General features: G+C 31.3%; 1 protein-coding gene across 3 annotated transcripts; it reads left to right on the forward strand.

Moving 5' to 3' along the window:
• The first annotated feature begins 309 nt into the window (after nt 1-309).
• Nucleotides 310-25,000, forward strand: LOC116031352 (GDSL esterase/lipase At1g28580-like). 3 transcript variants are annotated; one of them, XM_031273517.1, is made up of 5 exons: nt 310-651; nt 740-964; nt 1,606-1,754; nt 1,833-2,109; nt 2,205-2,726. In XM_031273517.1, exons 1-5 carry the CDS (start codon nt 381-383, stop codon nt 2,453-2,455), a joined length of 1,173 nt encoding a protein of 390 aa, XP_031129377.1. In that variant the 5' UTR covers nt 310-380; the 3' UTR covers nt 2,456-2,726. The 3 variants fall into 3 exon arrangements, with proteins under 3 accessions (XP_031129377.1, XP_031129388.1, XP_031129397.1); XM_031273528.1 differs by lacking the exons at nt 740-964; nt 1,606-1,754; nt 1,833-2,109; nt 2,205-2,726 and adding exons at nt 21,458-21,685; nt 23,856-24,004; nt 24,081-24,357; nt 24,454-25,000 and having other exon boundaries at nt 333-651; XM_031273537.1 differs by lacking the exons at nt 310-651; nt 740-964; nt 1,606-1,754; nt 1,833-2,109; nt 2,205-2,726 and adding exons at nt 21,089-21,373; nt 21,458-21,685; nt 23,856-24,004; nt 24,081-24,357; nt 24,454-25,000.
• The last annotated feature ends 762 nt before the right edge of the window (nt 25,001-25,762 follow it).

The raw sequence follows: 25,762 nt of genomic DNA on the forward strand, positions 1-25,762 counted from the left end.
GGGAATTGGTTGTTTTATGGTGTTTTTTCCTCCTGCTAATTGGAATTTTTGGCAGAGCATGGTGGGTCCCTGTGAGAAATAATTGCACTGCACCGTAATTCCTTTATTTTTTTTATTTTATTTTTAGTTTTGTTTTTTCCCTTTTTTTTTCCTTCACCGCATTTTTTCTTTTATAATCACATTTACAAAAATTTCTCAAAAATCACATCTAAATTTAACTATTGGGTAAGGCCTAATAGACAAAATGACAAATATGATTTTTCTTTTCCCACTTTGGTGGTTGGCTGGTAGGTGGCAGGGTGGGTGTGTATGTAGGTCAATATAAAAATTCTTCGCTCCGCCCCGCCCCGCAGCGGACCAAAAAAATTCGAAAATTCTTCATGGCTTTCTCCATCTCCCCGTTGCTGGCAAACTCTGCGATTATCTGCGTTCTTCTTGTATTGTTTGCATCGCACCGGGATGCTGCTGCTGCTACTGGATATAATTGCTACAAATCCATCATTAACTTCGGCGATTCCCTCGCCGACACCGGAAACTTCATTCGCATGTCGAATCCTGAAAACAAAGGAGCCACTCCGCCCTACGGAGAAACGTTCTTTCACCGCCCCACCGGCCGCTTCTCCGACGGCCGATTGATCATTGACTTTATCGGTATGTATTTACCATATTTCATTCACTTTAATTTAGTGTTGACTGTCTGGGATCTGGGATATGATGCTGATATTAGTTGTGATTGCAGCTCGGAGCTTGGGGCTTCCGTTTTTGCGGCCATATTTATCGGCGGAAAACGGCGAAGAAGAGAGTAATTTCGAGGAAGGGGTGAATTTCGCCGTCGCCGGAGCTACTGCGCTTCATATCTCCTTCTTCCAAGAAAGAGGAATTGTTAATGATATGACAAACACCTCTTTGGGAACACAATTGGATTGGTTCCAGAAATCTTTCTGCAACAGCATTCATTCTGCAGGTCATCTCTTCTTTTTTCCCACAGAGTGTGTTGACTTTTAGTTATTTGGGATTAAATTCTACCAACTTCAACTCTCTTTCACTAAACTTTAAGCTAATCAACTACTACTGTATTTGTTGGGCCGAGGCCAAATCCATCAATTAGTGGCTAGGAGGTCTAAAAAATGTGATTATGAAATTATACATTTGTTATTAATTATAGCTTTTGACATAGTAGTAAACTTTTAATCTTAACAAGTGGCATAAAAGTGTCTACAATAGAGAATTAGTTACTTTGTTCAATATTAGAAACTCTAGGTATACCAAAAAAAAAAGAGTTAGATTACGCTTTTGAGTGTGAGGAATTGTTTTTATAAATGGGTACATTTTGTTATTTTATCAACATGCAGGGGTAAAATTGGAATTTTATTAATAAAAAACTTTTTAAAAACAATTATAAATTTAAATTAAAAAAGTTATTATCACTTGTAACATTATCAATTTTAGTCTTGGATGATTTTTTTTTTTTTTTTTGAATTTAAGGTGTGTTTAAAAGTGCAATTGAGCTGTCTAAAAGGGCATTTAGATGAATTGTTATTAAAGTTCTAATTGCAAAATTTCAAAAAAACTTATGGCATTAGTGTATTTCTTGATTATAAACAGATTGCAAAGAAAAATTGCAAAGCTCTCTTGTAATCATGGGAGAGATTGGGGGCAATGACTACAATTATGCATTCTTTCAAGGCTTTCCCAGAGAAGAGATCTCATCTTTCGTTCCCAAAGTTATTTCCACCATTAGTTCAGCTATTACGGTATGATTCCTATTACATTACCAAAAAAACACAAAATTATTTAGGGATTAGAACTTACAATTCAATTAATTTTCGCAGAAACTAATTGAATTTGGAGCTCGAAGCGTGGTTGTTCCGGGAAACTTACCTATTGGATGTATACCAGCTTACTTGTCTCACTTTATAAATTCCAATCAGAGCGATTACGACTCTTCAACAGGCTGCATCAATTGGTTAAACGAGTTCTCTATGTCCCATAATGAACAACTTGAACGAGAGCTGAGTCGCCTCCGAGAGCTTCATCCAAATACCACCATAATTTATGCAGACTACTACAACGCAGCCATGGAGTTATATTCTTCCCCAACCAAATATGGCAATTCCCAGCTCCCATTTTTAACTTTTATTTGCTTCATTTCACTTCACAGTCATCTCTGATTCTGAATTTGTGTTATCTTAATGGTTTCATAGGATTTAAGAATACATTATCAGCATGTTGTGGAGCAGGAGGCCCATACAATTACGACGCAGATGCTGAGTGTGGGTTAGAATCAAGGGTGTGCGATGAGCCATCATCATTTGTAAGCTGGGATGGCATTCACTCCACAGAAGCTGCATATGAAGTGATAGCTCAGGGGCTACTTCATGGCCCATATACTTCACCTCATGTTAATGGATTGTGCATTCTTGAAGGCTCAAGATTTCAAATTTCAGACCATTGAAGAATATAATGAAGATGTGATGTTGGGGGCTGAAATTATCTCATGACATTTTAATATATATATTATTTAATGTTATGTAATTACTGACCGAAGGAGGAATTAGGGGAAAAGGAAGTATGATTCTGTGGATTAGGTTGGAATAGAATTACTGGTTGGGAATTTCTACCGATTTTGGTATATATTGGAATTGGAAGAGAAAAAGTAGTATAATGATCAAAATTCCTGTGTAATTGCAATTCCTAATAAAGAGTTGGCTTATTAGGGAAGACAATTTGGTCATTACACTCTAAACTTTCTTCTCATGGTTTATGAAATTACAATTCTTAGGGGGCGAGTGGATAGGATTTGTAATTTCTCAAATTTGAGAAATTGTAATTCATCTTAATTAAACTCTGACATTTATCACTTTTTGAAATTAAATGGGAGATGAGATGCAATTCCTCTCTACCAAATGAGAACAATGTATGTCTTGTTGTGAAAAAGTTTCAGCCGTCTATCAATATTCATCAAGGCAAAAACTTGTGTGAGACCGTCTCACCATGAGACGGGTCGGGTCGGGTCAAGATGCAAATGTAACACTTATATGCACAAATGACATACTTATATGCTCAAATGTAATACTAATCAAGAATAAAGTTTTTGTTACTTATTAGGGTAAATGTAATACTTTTAAGGGAAAATACAATACTTTTACATTTCGATTTAAAAGTATTACATTTTTCCTCAAAAGTATTATATTTGCCCTTATAAGTGAGAGGTACTTGTCAACATTACTTATTATGAAAAATGTATTACTTTTTCTCTTATAAGTAACAAAAATTGTATTTTTAATTAGTGTTATATTTGAGCATATAAGTGTGAGATTTGCACATATAAGTATGACATTTGCACGGCGCTTTGACCCGACCCGACCCGTCGCACGAATAAGGATACATGAGACGGTCTCACACAAGTGTGACCCATTCATCAATGGTTGAGAGTTTTAGTAAAAAAGAATATGGAGTCAAATTTATAATTATTGAAAACTTTTAAAAACATGGTTCATTTTATAATTATTTCGAATTTGATAGTTTAGTAATATTAAGATTCTAACCTTTAATTTCTTAAGATGGAAAGTGTGTATGTGTTTATATTTTTTATATGCAGTTCTTATTTGAACTCTCGAAATTTACAATAAATATCACAAATTTTCTTATTAATTTTTTTGAGTACAAATTTTCTTATTATTTGATTATTTACGAATGAATTAAATTTACCAATTGAAATCAATTAAATATGGTAGGTCATGCAACACAAGTTGGTGCATTAAATTTTAGGTGTCTTTTGTCAAAAAAAATAATAAAAAATAGGTGTCTCATTAGGCTCCACATATTACCCCACTTGTCATTCAACAAATATTTTTATATCTTCAAAGGGTTAGTTAGATGTTGTTGGAATGTTGGGTGAAGAGTGAAGACTTGGTGGAATATTTTTGGAATATTTTTACATCTTCTCGCTAGCAAAATCTGCGGCTATCTCCAATTCTATTCTTATTGTACTGTTTGCACCAGGTGGGGATGCTATGAATCAATCACTAAGTTGTCAGATTGTACTTCATAAGGTTAAAAAGTATATATGAATAGATACAACAATTAAATAGCGCTAGTTGTATTAAAAAAAAAAAAAAGAAAAAGATCAGAGTTGTCAAATCAAGCGCCTATTTGTACCTAGTTCTACTACATATATTTAATTTTTTTACCCCATTACTTTTATTCTATCTCTTAGGTGTCAAACAATGATTAGTTATCTTCATCTTGTGAGTCCTTAGGAAAGTGTCAACATCAATATTTTGTGCGAGAGAGTAAAACTTGGGAGTATAATTTGGGAGTACAAGTAGTATTTTTCATTTGTACCAGGCGCAAATCCGTAATATATTTAGATACCAATTGTCAAAAGAATTCTACTACATGGACTCCCATTTTATACTCTCTGACGTGGCAAGATATTATAGGTTATCTTCATCCAGTGGGTCCCAATGAAAGTGTCAACATCAAACTCTTGTGTGAGAGAGTAAAAGTAATGAGTAGAACTTGGGAGTCCAAGTAATATTTTCATTGTCAAAATCAAACGCCTACAATTAGTCTATTACTAAACGTCAAAAGTTATATCTAGTAGTAAATATGCAACTTTATTACATTATACTTACGTAAAAGTCAGCGTCATGTTTTAATGACATGATATTAGACTCGGCTCTCCAAGCCGCTGCCCAACAAAAATATTTGTAATTGAGATTATTTGAAGTATATGCTGAAAGCTATAGCTAAATGTGTAGGGTTTGATTATTAATCATAACAATAACAATAAAATAATAATAATAATAATAGTAATAGTAATTTAATAATAATAATAATAATAATAATAATAATAATATTGATAATAAATTATTACTCACTCCATTCCATTTTGTTTGTTCGATTCGATTAACGATGTTTGATTAAAGTTATTTTTAATCAATTTTTTATAATATTAAATTTAGTATTAGTATATAAAATTTATATATTTAGAAACTACATTAAAAGTACTATTAAATCCAAAAAGTCAAATTTAAAAATAATTACTAAAAAAAAAAAAGCAATATGAAGAAATAGTACGTTGAGTTGACAAATAAATAATAAATAGGACAAACAAATTCAAAATGTGTTGAAAAAGAATTATTATTAGAAGGAATGCTTAGAGAAGAGACACAAAAAATGTAGTCCATATTAGATATCATCAAGTTCTCAAGCAGGGCCGGCTCTCGGCATGTCTTCCCAAGGCCTTTGCACAGAGCCCCCAATTTTTGGGGGACCCATATTTAAAAAAAAAAATTATATGTATTATATATATAGTATACAAGACTGTTAATTACCATTTTTAATTAAGATTTAAGAATGGTAGCTTTCAAAGTCGTAATTCCCAAATCTCAATTATAGTGAAAAATTACCATTTTTAATTAAGATTTAAGAATGGTAGCTTTCAAAGTCGTAATTCCCAAATCTCAATTATAGTGAAAAAAAGTTATATGTAATTATGTGTATATAGTTTACACGGCCAAGGAGAAAAGGCCACACTGCTCACACTATTTTTTCCAGCCGGCAACACCGCTAGCACAAAATTGACGCAAACAGACAACAGATTCATCAATTCTTCTTCATCATAAGTTTTCTTACATTCTCTTAATAGGTAATTAAAATTACGTATTATTTTACAATTCATGTTTATTGTTTTATTTACATGACTTAAAATTTTTAATTTTAGAATAATATATTCTAGAATTTGTTTCTTGATTAATTATTTATTCATAGAGTGATAGAGGTTCTAAATAAATTCTTATTTTTCCTTACAGTTTTATAATTATGTCTTCTAGAAAATATTCATATGGATTTGAGAAGCGTAAAAAGAAAATAAAAATTGAGCAACCTCACAAAAGGGAGCGCAACTGTACTCTTGAAAAATTCAATACAAAAGAAACTCAAATTGATGAACAAAAAAATGATGCCAAGGAAAAATTGTTAGATGCTAATCTTCATATAGAAGATTAAGATGATTGTGAGATTGGAAAATATTTAAATGATGGTGTGTACAACGATGATAGGCATGGTTGAAAAAATCGTTAGGCGCTCTGCGCTTAAGACGCCTTGGCGGAGATTAATCGGCGCCTAGGCAAAATTTTCGCAACACTGATGATATGTATCACTGTGACAATAAAAATAATAAGTGTTGATAGTTTTAAAAGGGGCCCAAATTAATAATAAGTGATGCTGGCCCCCTTTAAAATTATTTGAAAAAAGGGGCCCAAATTAATATATCGCACAGAATCCCAATTTTTATTGAAACGGTCCTGTAATCTCAAGCACTCAAAAGCCTTACAATGCTATTCATCAAAGTTTTAAAAAATCAAGATCTCGCATTTAATTTCTTTTGTTGGAGGATCATTCAACCTTGTGTGTTGAATTTGTTTTAGACTCTAGGTGAGCGATAGATAAAGGTGTAACGTTTTCCTGTTATTATTATCATAATTATTATAACATTAGGATTAGTTATAATAATATTAAGTAATTGATATGTGGTGCAACACTAATAACCTAATAGCTGGACTCCCATTATGATTAGGAGTCTGGTTAGGGTTTAGGAGACCTATTGGAATACAACCACAATGATGGCCAGTGGTTATATATAGGGTCACAAGTCCTCTCACAGCTCACACTACATTCCTCATACACCATCTAGAGAGAGCTGAGCTCAGTGAGAGACAACAACGCTTACGCGAAACTCTGTTGCAGTCCGGATCATTCAACCTTTGTTGATTAAGAGCTATGGCTGGAGGTTAGTACGATCCTGTTATCACATATTATGGTTACATGTGATATAATTATTCTAACAGTTGGTATCAGATTCCTGTATAATCTCTGCCTGGTTCTATTAATTGCATATACGTGATATTTAAATATGTTGTATACATTATACAATTAAGTTACATATTTAATTTTTTTTGCAATTAATGCGGGCTGCTGTAAATATTTTTTTGTTGAATTATTTTCCGCATAAAGAGTCAATTAAACAAAAGTCAAAATTAAACAAAATCAATTGGAATTTTTTGGTTTTGGCTGCTACGCTGTTTTGGACTTCTTCACTTAAATTATCCAGTTGAATTTTGTCTAAAGTCAATATTAAAATTATTATTAAATTTTGAACAAATTATTAAGTTTTAAATTTGTTTGAATTTTAATTTTAATATNTTTAAGAATGGTAGCTTTCAAAGTCGTAATTCCCAAATCTCAATTATAGTGAAAAATTACCATTTTTAATTAAGATTTAAGAATGGTAGCTTTCAAAGTCGTAATTCCCAAATCTCAATTATAGTGAAAAAAAGTTATATGTAATTATGTGTATATAGTTTACACGGCCAAGGAGAAAAGGCCACACTGCTCACACTATTTTTTCCAGCCGGCAACACCGCTAGCACAAAATTGACGCAAACAGACAACAGATTCATCAATTCTTCTTCATCATAAGTTTTCTTACATTCTCTTAATAGGTAATTAAAATTACGTATTATTTTACAATTCATGTTTATTGTTTTATTTACATGACTTAAAATTTTTAATTTTAGAATAATATATTCTAGAATTTGTTTCTTGATTAATTATTTATTCATAGAGTGATAGAGGTTCTAAATAAATTCTTATTTTTCCTTACAGTTTTATAATTATGTCTTCTAGAAAATATTCATATGGATTTGAGAAGCGTAAAAAGAAAATAAAAATTGAGCAACCTCACAAAAGGGAGCGCAACTGTACTCTTGAAAAATTCAATACAAAAGAAACTCAAATTGATGAACAAAAAAATGATGCCAAGGAAAAATTGTTAGATGCTAATCTTCATATAGAAGATTAAGATGATTGTGAGATTGGAAAATATTTAAATGATGGTGTGTACAACGATGATAGGCATGGTTGAAAAAATCGTTAGGCGCTCTGCGCTTAAGACGCCTTGGCGGAGATTAATCGGCGCCTAGGCAAAATTTTCGCAACACTGATGATATGTATCACTGTGACAATAAAAATAATAAGTGTTGATAGTTTTAAAAGGGGCCCAAATTAATAATAAGTGATGCTGGCCCCCTTTAAAATTATTTGAAAAAAGGGGCCCAAATTAATATATCGCACAGAATCCCAATTTTTATTGAAACGGTCCTGTAATCTCAAGCACTCAAAAGCCTTACAATGCTATTCATCAAAGTTTTAAAAAATCAAGATCTCGCATTTAATTTCTTTTGTTGGAGGATCATTCAACCTTGTGTGTTGAATTTGTTTTAGACTCTAGGTGAGCGATAGATAAAGGTGTAACGTTTTCCTGTTATTATTATCATAATTATTATAACATTAGGATTAGTTATAATAATATTAAGTAATTGATATGTGGTGCAACACTAATAACCTAATAGCTGGACTCCCATTATGATTAGGAGTCTGGTTAGGGTTTAGGAGACCTATTGGAATACAACCACAATGATGGCCAGTGGTTATATATAGGGTCACAAGTCCTCTCACAGCTCACACTACATTCCTCATACACCATCTAGAGAGAGCTGAGCTCAGTGAGAGACAACAACGCTTACGCGAAACTCTGTTGCAGTCCGGATCATTCAACCTTTGTTGATTAAGAGCTATGGCTGGAGGTTAGTACGATCCTGTTATCACATATTATGGTTACATGTGATATAATTATTCTAACAGTTGGTATCAGATTCCTGTATAATCTCTGCCTGGTTCTATTAATTGCATATACGTGATATTTAAATATGTTGTATACATTATACAATTAAGTTACATATTTAATTTTTTTTGCAATTAATGCGGGCTGCTGTAAATATTTTTTTGTTGAATTATTTTCCGCATAAAGAGTCAATTAAACAAAAGTCAAAATTAAACAAAATCAATTGGAATTTTTTGGTTTTGGCTGCTACGCTGTTTTGGACTTCTTCACTTAAATTATCCAGTTGAATTTTGTCTAAAGTCAATATTAAAATTATTATTAAATTTTGAACAAATTATTAAGTTTTAAATTTGTTTGAATTTTAATTTTAATATNACAAATTATTAAGTTTTCAATTTGTTCGAATTTTAATTTTAATATTGAATTTTTCAGTTAAATTGTATTAAGTGTTACAATTTAATATTTGGTTATGGAGTATGAGTTAATAATGTGCATAATCTGAGCATGCTATGTATGTCTTTACTGCAATAATTATTTTGACTGTTATAATTATGCCTCTAGAAAAGCATGTTCATTAAGACTGAATTTAGAGCCTTTTAGGTCTGAATTGTATGCTTATTACGCATGATTTAGTGCCTTTTAGGTGAATTTAGTGCCTATTAAGAATAGATTATGCATATTATTACTCTTTCAGTCAATACTCCATTCGCGATTCTTGTTAAGGATCTTAAAGCACATAAAGTACATAAAACTCTTCATAGTTTTACCCTATTTAAAGCCTTATCCTTAAGTGATTCTACATTCTTATAGATCAACCAAACGATTTTACTTTAAATATGAGAACACATGATTTAGGGAAGTTTCTTGGGGAGGAATACTAGTTTTCTGGCCCTGGCTTAAAACGCCTTGCTGGCTGAAACCGCTACAATGCCTTCAGTCATATTGCTACTAGTCCCTTTGCGACGCTACTCTGTCTAAGGAGTTGGTTTTTAATGGAGCCTTAGCACCAACCAACATTCCTGGGAGTATACCTAAGGATTGTCTATCATGTTTGGTTTAATTTGTTTGATTAGGCTTTAAATACCCTTGCTATTGTGATTATGTTTAGTTTTGGTCGATTAAAGAGTAGCCACAGCATCTTTAATTTACTGAAATTACACAATAAGTATTAATCATATAAAGTTTAGGCAAGAATCTTGTGATTAATTCTGCGTAATATGACAAAATTTAGCCCACAGGCAATTTTGTTATATTTGTAGGGTTAATTAGGATGAAATACTAAACTATGATCATAATTTGCCCACAGGGATTATGTATCGGCATATAGTTTGGTAGGTTTGTCATTAAGGGTGGAAAAAAAAAAACCCAAATCGTACCCATTCCGTTTCCACCATTCAGTTCGATAGATTCATTCTGCGTAAAAATTTAGCCCACAGGCAATTTTTATGGCATACGAGTTTATCTTTTACATAATTTACATTGGTAATATTATGTACTACAGTTACTCTCTCTATTATTTGCCTCGAAAATTCCTAACCAAGCTTTCCTTTTTATTCTTCGCAGCAACTCTACCCATTACTCAAACAATAACAATTGATATCCCTATGCTAGACGATGATAACCACAAAGAGTGGAAAGAGGCTATTCTCCTACATTTAGGATTGTTAGGAGTGGATTACGCTGTTCTCAATGATGAGCCCCCCGCGGTTACTGCGGCAAGCACTACCACACAAAAAGAACTGTGGGAGCGATGGGAGAGATCCAATCGCATGGGCGTGTACCTCATCAAGTCAAAACTTCCTAAGGGAATACGGGGTACCGTTGAAGACATTGAGAAAGCTAAGCCTTTGCTTAAAGCCATTGATGATCAATTCGTTGATTCTAATAAATCTTTGGCTAGCACACTCATAATGAAGTTTATCAATCTGCGTCTTTCCACTGTTAAGGGAACACGTAAACACATCATGCAAGTTAGAGAAATTGCAACTCAATTGAAGAAGTTGGAGATTATTTTACCATATTCTTTTGTGGTGCATTTTGCACTCAATACCCTTCCTCAGGAGTATAGCCCATTTAAGATTTCCTACAATACACATAAAGTGAATTGGTCTATCAATGAATTGATAACCATGTGTACTGAAGAGGAAACAAGGCTTCTGACTGAGATTGGGGAAAGTGCTTTTATGGCCACAACAAGGTCCAAGGGAAAATCTGGAAAGACTAAGGGTTCCACTAACGCAGCTAAGGGAAAATTAACCCCAAAAGTTGACATAAAGAAGATACAAAAGTGTTTCTTCTGTAAAAAGAAGGGACACATGAAGAAAGATTGTATCAAATATAAGAAGTGGAAATCCCAGCAAGGTACTGTTCCCTCTTCTTTTGTATGTTTCGAATCTAATATGTCAGAAGTTAATACTTATTCTTGGTGGGTTGACTCTGGTGCAACAATCCACATTGCAAACTCTTTGCAGGACATGACAAACCTGAGAAAGCCGACGGGAACTGAGTGTAGCATCTTCTCTAGAAACAAGATTGCGTCACCAGTGGAAGCTGTCGGAGTTTGCAATTTAGTTTTGGATAGTGGTTTTGTTTTGACGTTAGAAAAGACACTTTATGTTCCTAGCTTCTCAAGGAACTTAATTTCAGTTTCTAGACTTGTACCCTTCGGATTCAGTTTTGAATTTAATACCAATAATTTCAAGTTATTTCGGAATTCTACTTGTGTTGGTACTGGTACATTGTCTGATAGTCTCTTTCGTCTTAACTTAAAGAATGATTCAGTTTACAATTCTTTACACGTTCAAAATGGCACCAAACGGTGCAGTATTAACGATAATTCCTCAATGTTATGGCATCGGAGATTAGGTCATATCTCCCTAGAGCGCATTAAAAGGTTGGTAAAGGATGGAGTACTATCTACTCTAGACTACACTGACTTTGAGACTTGCATTGACTGCATCAAGGGTAAGCAGACAAACAAGTCAAAGAAAGGTGCCAATAAAAGTTCAACGTTGTTGGAAATTATTCATACTGACATATGTTGTCCTGACATGACGGTGTCCGGTCAGAAATATTTCATCACTTTCATTGATGACTTCTCACGATTTTCCTATGTGTATTTACTTAATCATAAACTTGAAGCATTGGATGCCTTTAAATTGTTTAAAGCTGAAGTTGAAAACCAATGTAACAAGAAAATACAGATAGTTAGATCTGATAGAGGTGGTGAATATTATGGTAGATATACTGAAAATGGACAAGCACCTGGTCCCTTTGCTAAGTTTCTTCAAGAACATGGGATTGTTGCCCAATACACCATGCCTGGTTCTCCAGACCAAAATGGTGTAGCTGAAAGAAGAAATAGGACCCTTCTGGATATGGTGCGGAGTATGCTTAGCAATTCTAAGCTTCCAAAGTCATTGTGGGCTGAAGCACTTAAGACGGCAACGTATATATTAAACCGTGTTCCAACCAAGGCTGTCCCTAAGACACCATTTGAGTTATTCAAGGGTTGGAAACCGAGTTTGCAACATATGCGTGTTTGGGGATTCCCGTCTGAGGTGAGGATTTATAACCCACACGAAAAGAANTTCAGGACTTACAACAACCCCCTGAACCGGATTTTGAACCAATGGTTGAACCAAATCAGGATTTACAGCAAGATCCAGAACCGATGCAGACTGAGCCAATTCAAGAACTGCTCCCAGTTCCTGAAGAGGTTGTTGCCCCACAGCCTATGCAAGGTGGTGGAGAACCAACTTTAAGACGGTCTACACGGATAAGGCGATCAGCACTTCCTAGCTATTATGAAACTTATCTACAAGAATCTGACATAGGAGTCGAAAATGATCCTGAAACATTTTCTCAAGCAACAAATTGTGCACAGTCTGACTTATGGCTTGAAGCCATGAAGGATGAGTTGAATTCCATGAAGAGCAATGGGGTTTGGGATCTTGTTGAGTTGCCTAATGGGGCCAAGGCCATTGGCTGCAAATGGGTTTTCAAAACTAAAAGAAACTCATTAGGCAACATTGAGATATACAAGGCCAGACTTGTTGCAAAGGGATTTACACAAAAGGAAGGAATCGATTACAAGGAGACTTTTTCTCCTGTATCAAAGAAAGATTCATTTCGAGTCATACTGGCTTTAGTTGCACATTTTAATCTTGAGTTGCAACAAATGGATGTGAAAACTGCTTTCCTTAATGGTGATCTAGAAGAGGAGGTTTATATGAAACAACCTGAAGGTTTCTCTTCTAGGGGTGGTGAGAATTTAGTCTGTAAGCTTAAGAAATCCATATACGGTTTAAAACAAGCTTCCCGTCAATGGTATATCAAATTCGATGGGGTAATTTCTTCATTTGGTTTTGTTGAAAATCCCTTAGATCCTTGTATATACCAGAAGGTGAGTGGGAGTCGAATATGTTTTCTTGTTTTATATGTGGATGACATTTTACTTGCCACCAACGATAAGGGGATGCTTCGTGATGTGAAACAATTTCTCTCTAAGAACTTTGACATGAAGGATATGGGTGATGCCTCATATGTTATTGGCATCAAAATTCATAAGGATAGGTCCCGGGGCATACTGGGTTTATCTCAAGAAACCTATATAAGCAAAGTTTTAGAAAGATTTCAGATGAAAAATTGTTCACCAAGCGTTGCTCCCATTGCAAAAGGGGACAAACTTAGTTTGGATCAATGTCCGAAAAATGACTTTGAGAAAGAATCCGTGGAGAACATCCCTTATGCTGCAGCGGTTGGGTGTCTTGGATATATTCAAGTCTGTACAAGGCCGGACATTGCTTTCGCGGTTGGAATGCTCGGACGTTACCTGCACAATCCGGGATTAGACCACTGGAGAGCTGTGAAGAAGGTTCTAAGGTATCTAAAAGGAACCAAAGACTACAAGCTTGGGTTTAGAAAGACGGACAATCTAGATGTTGTCGGCTATTCTGATGCTGACTTCGCTGGTTGTGTTGATTCTCGAAAATCAACTTCTGGGTGCGTTTTTATTATGGCCGGTGGGGCTATCTCATGGAGAAGTGTCAAACAGTCCTTAATAGCCACTTCTACATGTGAAGCCGAGTTCGTTTCCTGTTTCGAGGCTACTTCTCAAGGTGTTTGGCTAAAGAATTTTATCTCAGGGCTTAGAGTTATGAACTCTATATCAAAGCCATTGAAAGTCTACTGTGACAACTCAGCTGCAATCTTCCTGGCTAAGAACAACAAAAGTGGGAGTCGAAGTAAGCACATCGACATCAAATTCTTAGCCATTAGGGAGCGTGTCAAGAATAAAGTTGTAATCATTGAACACATTAGGACTGAGCTGATGTTGGCAGATCCCTTGACTAAAGGCATGCCTCCATTTAAATTCAAGGATCTGGTTCAGAAAATGGGACTTTCATCTATTTTGTAATTTGTATATACATCCAGTTCAATAAAATTCTTTTGCATTCAGACATTTTCTCAATTAAGAGTGTGTACACCTGCATTTGCTTTATATTACTGAGAAAATGTACTAAAGTTGGACTTGAAATAAACATAGGGTTTGTTTCATTAAGTTTTGTTTCCTAATTAAGTGCTTAAGGGCAGTTTGCATTTGATCATAATGGATACTACTTGTATTAATGAGGACATATCACTATGGTCGGTGTTTTTCTGTTCTAGGGCAGGAGTGTTTGCACCAAGTGGGAGAATGTAACGTTTTCCTGTTATTATTATCATAATTATTATAACATTAGGATTAGTTATAATAATATTAAGTAATTGATATGTGGTGCAACACTAATAACCTAATAGCTGGACTCCCATTATGATTAGGAGTCTGGTTAGGGTTTAGGAGACCTATTGGAATACAACCACAATGATGGCCAGTGGTTATATATAGGGTCACAAGTCCTCTCACAGCTCACACTACATTCCTCATACACCATCTAGAGAGAGCTGAGCTTAGTGAGAGACAACAACGCTTACGCGAAACTCTGTTGCAGTCCGGATCATTCAACCTTTGTTGATTAAGAGCTATGGCTGGAGGTTAGTACGATCCTGTTATCACATATTATGGTTACATGTGATATAATTATTCTAACACAAAGGGATCATTCAACCTTGTGTGTTGAATTTGTTTTAGACTCTAGGTGAGCGATAGATAAAGGAACTCTTAACAAATTTGTATGATGTGCTTAGTGATCAAAACACTTATTTTGCTAATTCATTGTAATTGTGGTGAAGATATCAATTGAGAATGCATATCCACTTGAACGATAAGATAATAGTGGAGTAGAACGACTACACCACCTTTGAACCACTATAAATTAAATTTCTTGTATTATTTTAGTTTTACGCACTTTAGTTTATTATCTCTACCACATCGTTTCTTTACTCTATGCTTTTAAGCTATATATCTTGAAAACATTTATTTTCTGTTGTGCAATTTGGTTTGGTTTTTGTTTGTTTGTTTGTTTTTTTTTTATTTGTTTCTGTAGAACAAAGTTTCTTGGACTATATATATATATATATATATATATATATATATATATATATATATATATAAGTTTTCACTTGAGCTATTATTTATCATAATAATTATTAGATTTGATATATTAATAGCTTGGAGGTAGTTTTTTATGGGAAGTTACAAAAGTAGGATTTTTTTTTTATTAGTATAAAGTATAGATTACCTAATAATTATTATGATAATTAAGAAATTAATTGCACAGATGTTATTATAATTGACTAATAATTATTATGTTAATTAAGCTAATAATTACATGAATATTAGTATAATTACAATTAAACATGGGTCGTTGGATTTTTTTATAATAATTACAATTAATTCATTCAGATATGGAAGATGAGAAAAATAGTAAAGGCAATTTGGTTAAAAGGAATATACTTAAAGATATAATAGTATAATTGCACATATATTAATATAATAATTGCATAGTAATTATTATGGTAATTAAGCTAAACATGGATCATTGGATTTATTTGTATAATAATTACAATTAAATTATTTCTCTTTTTCCCATAATTATTTTAATCATAATATAATTACATAAATGATATTACATATCAATTTTTTAAGATAATTGCAAACCAATGAGCCATATATTATTCAATTGATTGATTGGTACTTTTGCTCTAATCTTAATATCTTATAATCAAATAAATATATACTTTCAAATATTAGAATTTCTTTTATAATTTCATCTTTAATTATACTCCGTATTATGTAAATATATAATAACAATTTTTATCCGTGCGAGGTAATTGGGCAATTATTCGTTGTTAACATCAGAAAAATAATCAATCCAATCCATTTCATCATTGCATTATATAATATTCGTTGTTATAATTTATATAATTGTATATCAATATAATAAATTCATTCCGTACCAAGCCTGGTGAAAATATTAGTTTTAAATAAAACTAGTATTTTTGCCCATGCGTTGCACGGAATGAATTTGTTATAATACTTTAAAAATATTTGGATCGATATACAATTATATAAATTATAACATTGAATATTATATAGCGCAATTGATTAAATTGGTTGGATTTATTATGTTTTTTAATGTTTTCTTTGCTTGAATTAGAGCAAATAATTGTCCAATTACCCGTGCGATTCACTGATAAATTATTTTTATTATTTATTTAGATAATAAAATTAAAGATAAAAATTATTTTAAAAAAATCTAATATTGAACATGTACATTTATTTGATTATAAGATTAGTGCAAAAGTATCACTCAATTAATTGAATAATATATGACTTGTTTGTTTACAATTATCTTTAAAAGATCAATATTTAATACTCCGTATAACTTAAGTAATTATATTATTACAAAAATAAATATGAAAAAATGAGAAATAATTTATCTTTAATTATTACGGATTATAAAAATAAATTGAACGACCAATATTTAGTTTAATTACCATAATAATTATTAGGCAATTATTATTAGTCAATTACACTAAATTAATTATTTTTCGTTAACATGAATATCAATTCGTATATACAACAAATATTATTATTATATATTAAATATGTAACTTGTGTATTTATGTATTTTATACATATAGATTAGAATATATTTTTCTTAATTTTTAAATGTCATTTCAAAATATATTCTAATCTATACATATAAAATATATGAAAATATATTATAATATTATAATATAATGGAGATTACAAAATAATAATATGGATGTTACAGAATAATATTATAATATTATAATATTATAATTATAATATAGTAATATAAAATAATATATTTTATACATATATATCAGAATATATTTTTTCTAATTTTTAAACGATAATTAATAGGTATGAATGGTAGATAATGCAATATCTTAAACATAACAAAACATGATTTGATTTGATTAAGAATAATATATATGTTTACGAATATATAGTATAAATTATGAATATATCACCAATCACGTACCAATCAATATTAACAATATTACTATATTATCATAAATATATATGAATAATTAATCAATTATAGGTGAATGAAATTGGGGTATGAAATTGGTATGTTCTTAGCAATTGACTGATTTTATGAATAAATATATATGGATAATTAATAAAATAATAAATGAATAAAATAAATGATTTTATTAAAATGCCACTAAATTTGGGAGGAGCATATTGTTTTTATATACACATTTTTAACTTAGTATAATTTGTGTATTACTTTAGGAAAATATTAATAATTAAAAAGATGATATAATTTAAAAAGTAAATTATTAATTAGATTGCCTAATATAGTTGTCTTACTAATTGATTACCATGCTACTATAATTCATATATTTTAAGTATTTTTATTACTAAGCTAAATACATATCCTTAATAATTAAGATAATCCTTAGTAACATCTGTAGTACTAAAAGTATTGCTTTAATTTTTGATGAATAATAAATAATATTATCAAACCAAAATAATTAAAAAATAATGTGTCTATTTTACAAAAAAATTTTATAATTGACTTAATAATTAAGTATTAGTTTTTATTGCCTAATACAGATTGACAATTATTAAACATTATTTACGAAATTATTAGGTAGAATTTTTATAATTAAGATATAATTAAGATAGTACACATAAATTATATTTTCTTTAATAATTAATAATAATTAATATAATTATCTAATATAAATTTACATTTATTAATTAAGTATTTATGGTATTTATTATTAGGTATTAATAAAAATGATAAAAAAAAAGTTCAGAAGAAAGAAGAAAATGAGGAGGAAAGCATATATATATATATATATATGTGTGTGTGTATGTGTGTGTGCGCGCGCGCGCGCCATACAATATCGTAAGGTAAATTGATTAAAAAAATTAATAATTACTTCAAAATCAAATATATAAATGTTCTAAGGAAACATTGGATTTTACAATTAAAAAGTGTGCTATTCTTTTATTGAATTCAAAAAACATCACCAGTCAAACCCCTCATTTCTTCTGGTCGTCACCGACTCCTTTGCATATCTTCTTCTCCAGCTCTAGATGACCCTTGTTTAGTAACTCCATCAACACCATGTGTTCATACTGCGACAAATATTTCATACACATACATAAATCAAAGTATAAACACTAAGACTAATGTCAAAGTATTGAAACAAAAGCAATCTTGTGCTTCAACAAATAATAGTTATCATAAAATCGATATTGTAAAATGATATTATAATCAATATTATAATGGATGCAACACCAATCCATTCTATTTACAGGGCGGTGGAAGAAGAAAATAAGAGAGCCGCCAATATATGATTTCACATAGAACGGGAAAAAGAGACAGACAGTGCAAATTGAAGAATTATGATTTTCAAAATCAACAATCCATTGTATTTATAGGTAGAAATGGTGAGAATTATAGATTTGTTAATTTTTCAAAAGGAAAGTATTATTAATTACTTAACATTTTTAATTATTAATTCTAAATTAAATGAAATTTGTAATCCTACGTATAAATTATAACTTCTTCCGATTGTTGTTGTTGTTGTTGTGGTCGTCGTCGTCGTAATAAAGATGTATAACTTTCATAGTAACACGTGCTTCATGCCTTTTTTCACTGATCTGGAGACTTTTTTTTTTTTTTTTTACATTTTTTTTTGTTCTTTTAATATAAAACAATATATTTTATACATATAGATTAGAATATATTTTTCCTAATTTTTAAATGACATTTCAAAATATATTCTAATCTATACGTATAAAATATATGAAAATATATTATAATATTATAATATAATGGGGGTTTCAAAATAATAGTATGGATGTTACAAAATAATATTATAATATTATAATTATAATTATAATATAGTAATATAAAATAATATATTTTATACATATGGTATAGATTATAATACATGATTTGACTTGATTAAGAATAATATATATGTTTACGAATATATAGTATAGATTATGAATATATCGCCAATCACCAATTAATATTAATAATATTACCATAAATATATATGGATAATTAATCAATTATAGGTGAATGAAATTGGGGTATGAAATTGGTATGTTCTTAGCAATTGACTGATTTTATGAATAAATATATATGGATAATTAATAAAATAATAAATGAATAAAATAAATGATTTTACTAAAATGCCACTAAGTTTGGACGGGAAAATTTGGGAGAAGGATATTGTTTTTATATATAGTATAGATATAGATAATTAAAAAAATAACTCCCTGGAGGTTGGAGGGTTTTTCTTTTAAAAAAATGATAAAAAATTAGAGTTACGGAGTATAATTTTTTTTTTTTTTATTGTTTCTTCCCATAAATCCACGGAATGGATGGCCTTCACATGTCAAATTAGATAATTCATGGCTTTTACCAGCTTCCTCCGCAAATTATGCTGTGGACCTGGGTCCAAAACTACGTCGTTTTGTCTTTTTTTTTTTTTTTGTAATAATTAGTAAACATATTGCTGAATATAGAGTTGTCAAAAAATGTGTGAATGCAAAGGTTTCAAAGTGTGAATGTAGAGTATAGAAACCGTGAATGTGGACTTATGATTGTGTGAATGTAGAGTTGCCCGGCAATGTATGAATGTGAAGGTTTCAAATTGTGAATATGTAGTATATAAATCGTAAATGTAGAGTTATGCTTGTGTGAATCTATAATAGAGTTAAGAAGTTCTAGACTTGTAGCCCTGTAATGTGTGAATGTGGAGTTTTCAAGTTGTGAATATGCAGTATATGACCTGTGAATATAGAGTTTTGAATGTGTGAATGCATAACCGTGGTAATATAGTTACTAAACATATAATCTTATAATATGTGAATGTGGAGTTTACAAATTGTGAATGTAAAGTATAGTGTATGTGAATGTAGAGTTTGTGTTCCACATTTCAGGCCAATATGTTAAAAAAAAAATGACGTCGTTTTTGGACCCAGGTCCACCTTGCAAGTTGGAACTACGTCCACGGCATTCCTCTCGCTACCAAAATCTAAATAATCCTTTGAAGATATAAAATATTTGTTGAATGACAAGTGGGCCGGGGTAATATGTGGAGTGTAATGAGACACCTAAATTTTTATTTTTATTTTTGACAAAAGACACCTAAAATTTTATGCACCAACTTGTGTTGCATGAGCTACCATTTTTAGTTGATTTCTTGTGGTAAAATTAATTCATTCGTAAATAATCAAATAATAATAAGAAAATTTGTACTCAAAAAAAGAAAAAAAGAAAAAAAGCCTTGAGGTGATATGTTTTAATAGTTTTAAATAAAATAAAATATTAAAAAAAAAAACTAACCTACGAGAGTTGGAGGGGTTTAGTTTTTTTAGTACTAAAAGTACATTATTTTATATAATGTATATTTTATACATAAATAATGTGCTTTTAATATATTAAAAATATAAATTTTTATGGTCCCATAGTACGTGGACAATGGTTTATATAATAATTTGCTGGTTGGAGGGGGTTAGGTTTTTTTTTTTTTAATTGATAAAAAATTATGAATTACAGAGTATACTTTTTTTTTGTTTTTGTTTTTTAGAGTTAATTATCGAAATGTCCCTTAACTATAGTAAACTTAGCAATTTGGTCTTTGACTATTTTTTGACCAATTAAGTCTCACAACTTTAAAATTCTTAACCAATTTAGTCATCCGTTTGTTTTGAGGTTAGATATCCATTAACTTGGTACCGAATTGGTAATTTCGTTATAGTCAATGAAGCATTTCAGTAATTAACTTTTTGGAGGAAATTATGCATGTGATAACAGAAATAATTTTAAATTAAAAGAAAAACATAACTCCCTGGGGGTTGAAGGGTTTTTTTTTTTTTTTTTTTTTTTTTAATAATTTTAATTTTAGATTTAAATTAGAGTTACGAAGTATAAATCCACGGAATGGGTTTCAGAAGTCGAATGAGATAATTCATGGCTTTTTCCAGCTTCCTCTCCCTACCAAAATCTGCGGCTATATGCATACTTGTGTTTCTGCTGTTTGCTCCAGGTGGGAATGCCACTGGATGCTATGAATCAATCATTAGTTTCGGCGATTCCCTCGCCGACACCGGAAACCTCGTTCGCATGTGGAATTCCTTTAATATTTCGGCGCTTCTTCCCTACGGAGAAACCTTCTTTCACCGCCCCACCGGCCGCTTCTCCGACGGCCGATTGATTATTGACTTTATCGGTATTTACCATATTTCATTCAATTCACTTTAGTGTTGACTGTCTGGGATCTGGGATATGATGCTGATATTAGTTGCGATTGCAGCTCAGAGCTTGGGGCTTCCGTTTTTGCGGCCATATTTATCGGCAGAAGACGACGGCGGAGAAGAAATTAATTTCGAGAAAGGGGTGAATTTCGCCGTCGCCGGAGCTACTGCGCTTGATATCTCCTTCTTCGAAGAAAGGGGAATTTATAATGCGATGACAAACACCTCTTTGGGAACACAATTGGACTGGTTCCAGGAATCTTTCTGCACCAACACTCATTCTGCAGGTAATCTCTTCTTAACATCCTACAGAGTGTTGATATTTAGTTATTTAGGATTAAATTCTACCAACTTCAATTCTCTTTGAATAGGCTAAACTTTTAAGCTAATTAACTATATGTTATTTTATCAACATACAGGGGTAAAATTGGAATTTTATAAACATAAAAAGTTTTTTATATAAAAAATTGAAGTTTAAATTAAAAAGGGTTATTATCAAATACTCCCTCCGTAGCTCCGTCCCATTTTATGTGTTTATGTGTTTGGTTCGGTTAATGATGTTTGACTGGAATTATTTTTAATCCAATTTTTTTATAATATTAAGTTTAATATTAATATACAAAATTTATATATTTAGAAACTACACAAAAAGTACTATTAAACACAAAAATTTAAATTTAAAAACAAGTAAAAAATATTAAAGAAAATAAACAAATTAAAGAAAGAAAGAGTTGAATTGGTTTGACCAATAAATAGTAAATATGACAGATAAAATGGGATAGAGGGAGTATGTTAGACTTTAAAGTAAAAGTTATATATCCGCTTCACTCAAATGGATAGATCTAAAAATATTTTAAATATTAATATTATTTAAATTAAATTTTAGGTCGAATATATTTTTAGTTATGTTATATGTAAATATAAATTTTGTTCGGATATCAAATGTGAAAATATTACATATATTAGATTTAAAAGTAAAAATTATATGCCCGATGGGCTGCGAGATCTTAGTCCGCAATGATCAGTTAGGGCTGGTTTCCGCGTCTCGTCTAGGCTGAGACGGCGTAGGCTGTTATCTCTTTCTTTTGTTGTCTAACAACCTCATGTTTCCCCCTCCTTTTGTATTCCAAAAAAAAAAGTAAAAATTATATTTATTCCATTTAAACTAAACATATTCAAAAATATTTTACATATGAGGTCTATATATCATTCGGCATTGAACTTGTGTTTATTTTATAACAGTTAGTCTAAAAAAAATAAATGTAGAAAAATGAGTGTTAGTACACAAGTTTTTAAAAAAGAAACAGAGAATAGAAAACAAAGAATGAAAATAAAAAAATAAAAAAACAATTAACGATTAGCGGGTTGTGTTACACTGTTACCAGACTTGTGAAAAGATGTTTGATAAAATTAATTGATTAATGTTAGCAGTTAATTGTTAAAAAGGCATAAAATGACATTCTTAATAATTATTGTTATTATGTTAGAATAAAATAAAAATAAATAATAACAATTAATAAAATAATAATAATTTAAAAAAAAATGATTCCACATCGAAAAATTAATGAAAAGAGGGGGTGTTGAATTCCTCTATAAAAGATTAAAAGGGGAGCTCAATGCCTCCTTTTTCACCCCTTGTTCATTCGAGGGGAAGATGAGCCTCCTTCATCTAGATAATTATTTTTTTTTTATAAAAAAAATAATAATTTGGAGGAGGGCGTTTTAATTTGGGGAAAGAATTTTTATTCCAAAACGTCAACTCCAAACGCTGCTTTTAGAAGTGTTTAAGGTTTTGGCGGTTTGAAGCAAAACGCTACTCCAAAGTGTTGAGTTACCAAACATATTACCTCATTTTTTTCATTTGAAAACTCGTTTTTCCATTTTTTTTCTAATTTAACATAGGATTTGGAAAATATTTTTTTACACGTACCCATTTCAAACCTGTTTGACACTACCTAAATATTACTCGAAATCATCTCGAGACCTATGTAATGCAGGCACATATATGCTCGTAAACACATAATTTAGTATAGGGCATGAAAATTTCGCAACTACCCGATTTGAAATTAGGTAGCGGGTATTATTTTACAAAATTGTCATTCATTGATATTATTCATATCATCTAAATTTAAAACTCAACAAGACTTAAAATTTTGAATATCCAAACCGACTCCATCCAAAACATATACACAATTGCACCACTCAATATTATTGTCACCTTTCACAAGCATTACTTGTATGTTAATAAGATGAAAATTAAAAACAAAAATCTAGTTTCAAATAACTTTGTATTTTTCTCATTTGAAAATTATGTTTTTCAGAATTTAGGGGTGTGTTTGAAAGAGCAATTGAGTTACTCGAAAGATAATTTAGATGAATCAATTGCAAAAATTTCAAAGACTAATGGCGTTAGTGTATGTGTTCTTCACGGAATATTTCACTGTTGATTATAAACAGACTGCAAAGAAAAATTGCAAAGCTCTCTTGTACTGATGGGAGAGATTGGGGGCAATGACTACAATTATGCATTCATGCAAGGCATTCCTAGAGAAGAGATCTCATCTTTTGTTCCCAAAATTATTTCCACCATTAGTTCTGCTATTACGGTAAGAATCCTATTACATTACCCACTAAATTAACTATGGATTAAATACTTAAGATTTAATCAAAATTTTGTCACAGAAACTGATTGAATTTGGAGCGCAAAGCGTGGTTGTTCCAGGAAATTTCCCTATTGGATGTTTACCGCTTTACTTGTTCTTCTTTAAAGGTTCAAATCAGAGCGAGTACGACTCTAAAACCGGTTGCATAAATTGGTTAAACGAGTTCTCCATGTACCATAATGAGCAACTTAAACGAGAGTTGAGTCGCCTCCGAGAGCTTCATCCTAATACCACCATAATTTATGCGGACTACTACAATGCAGCCCTGGACTTGTATATTTCTCCAAGCAATTATGGTAATCCCTAAGCCAGCTCCCATTTTTAACTTTTGCTTCATTCTTTTCAAACCTCTTATTATATTCTCAAGTTTTGTTGTCCTAATGATTTCATAGGATTTAATAATACACTATCAGCATGTTGTGAAGGATGTATGTTATCAAAATCATCAACGGTATGTGATGACCCATCATCATTTGTAAACTGGGATGGCATCCACTTTACAGAAGCAGCATATGAAGCTATAGCGCAGGGGCTACTTCATGGGCCATATACTTCACCTAATGTTTATGAATTCTGCATTCTTAAAGGCTCAAGAGGTCAAACATCATCGGATCATTTAAGAATGAACATATGATATGATGGCAGGTTGGGCAGTTCGATCAGTTGATTCTTAGGTGGTAGATTATGGACAATGACAAGAATATAATGAACATATGATGTTGGATTTTCGGTACGGTATAATTATTTCATGATGAGCTTTATTATCATACTCTTCTAATTTAAATGGTTTGCTACAATTACAAATGAATGTGATTGTTGTAAATCGTTGCATTTTGTGTAGTTGATGTGAACATATTGTCATTGTTGTTGTTGCTGCATGCATAGTGTTACAGACTTAACGGCGTTTGGTTGGAAGGAAGGAATTAGGTGAGAAAGGAATTGTAGTTTAATGGGAAAAGAATAATGTAAGAATAAAGTGGGAGTTTAAATTCTAGTGTTTGGTTTGCTGGAATAAAATTACTACAAATTTCAATTTCAACTACATTTAGCCACATTTTAACTACATTTACCCTTTTCATCCACGTACATTAATTCCAATACTTTTTCATCATATGGTTTAATATGTGTTGTGTGTGCTAGGCTTTCACCTTCCAAGTTCCAAGCACTCATAAATCATGAATGAATATCTCCCACTAGCACAAAAATCATATAGTTTTACAATATTTTGATGTCTAACCTCGGCTAAACTACGAACCTCATTAAAAATTTTTTTGACATTGCACAATTAATTAATCTTCTTGCCTAGTGGCCTTGAACTTCTTTATAGCAACTATTTGACTACTTGGTAGCTCAACCGTAAAAACATTGGCATGTCCGGTCTTAATCACTAATACAATATCTTGAATTCGAAATTCTCAATCACATCATTAAGGATACTTTTATATGCCACTTTCCCCTCAAAACTCAATATCTTCAACATATCTTTTGTAATTTCCCTTGGTCTTTCTCTAATACTGCTCTTTGATCGAATAATTAACATGACAAGAATGCCAATAACCACAAACAAACTTCCAAATCTTACTAGTATATGATTATAAACAATATAATGATTACAATTTAAATTAGGAAGATGAGAAATTGATAATTATTATTCTTAGAAAACCAAGAACACAACCAAAAGGATAAATAGTATATGCAAAT

This window comes from Ipomoea triloba, chromosome 1, assembly GCF_003576645.1.
Source record: "Ipomoea triloba cultivar NCNSP0323 chromosome 1, ASM357664v1".
In the NCBI taxonomy this organism is placed as follows: Eukaryota; Viridiplantae; Streptophyta; class Magnoliopsida; order Solanales; family Convolvulaceae; genus Ipomoea; species Ipomoea triloba.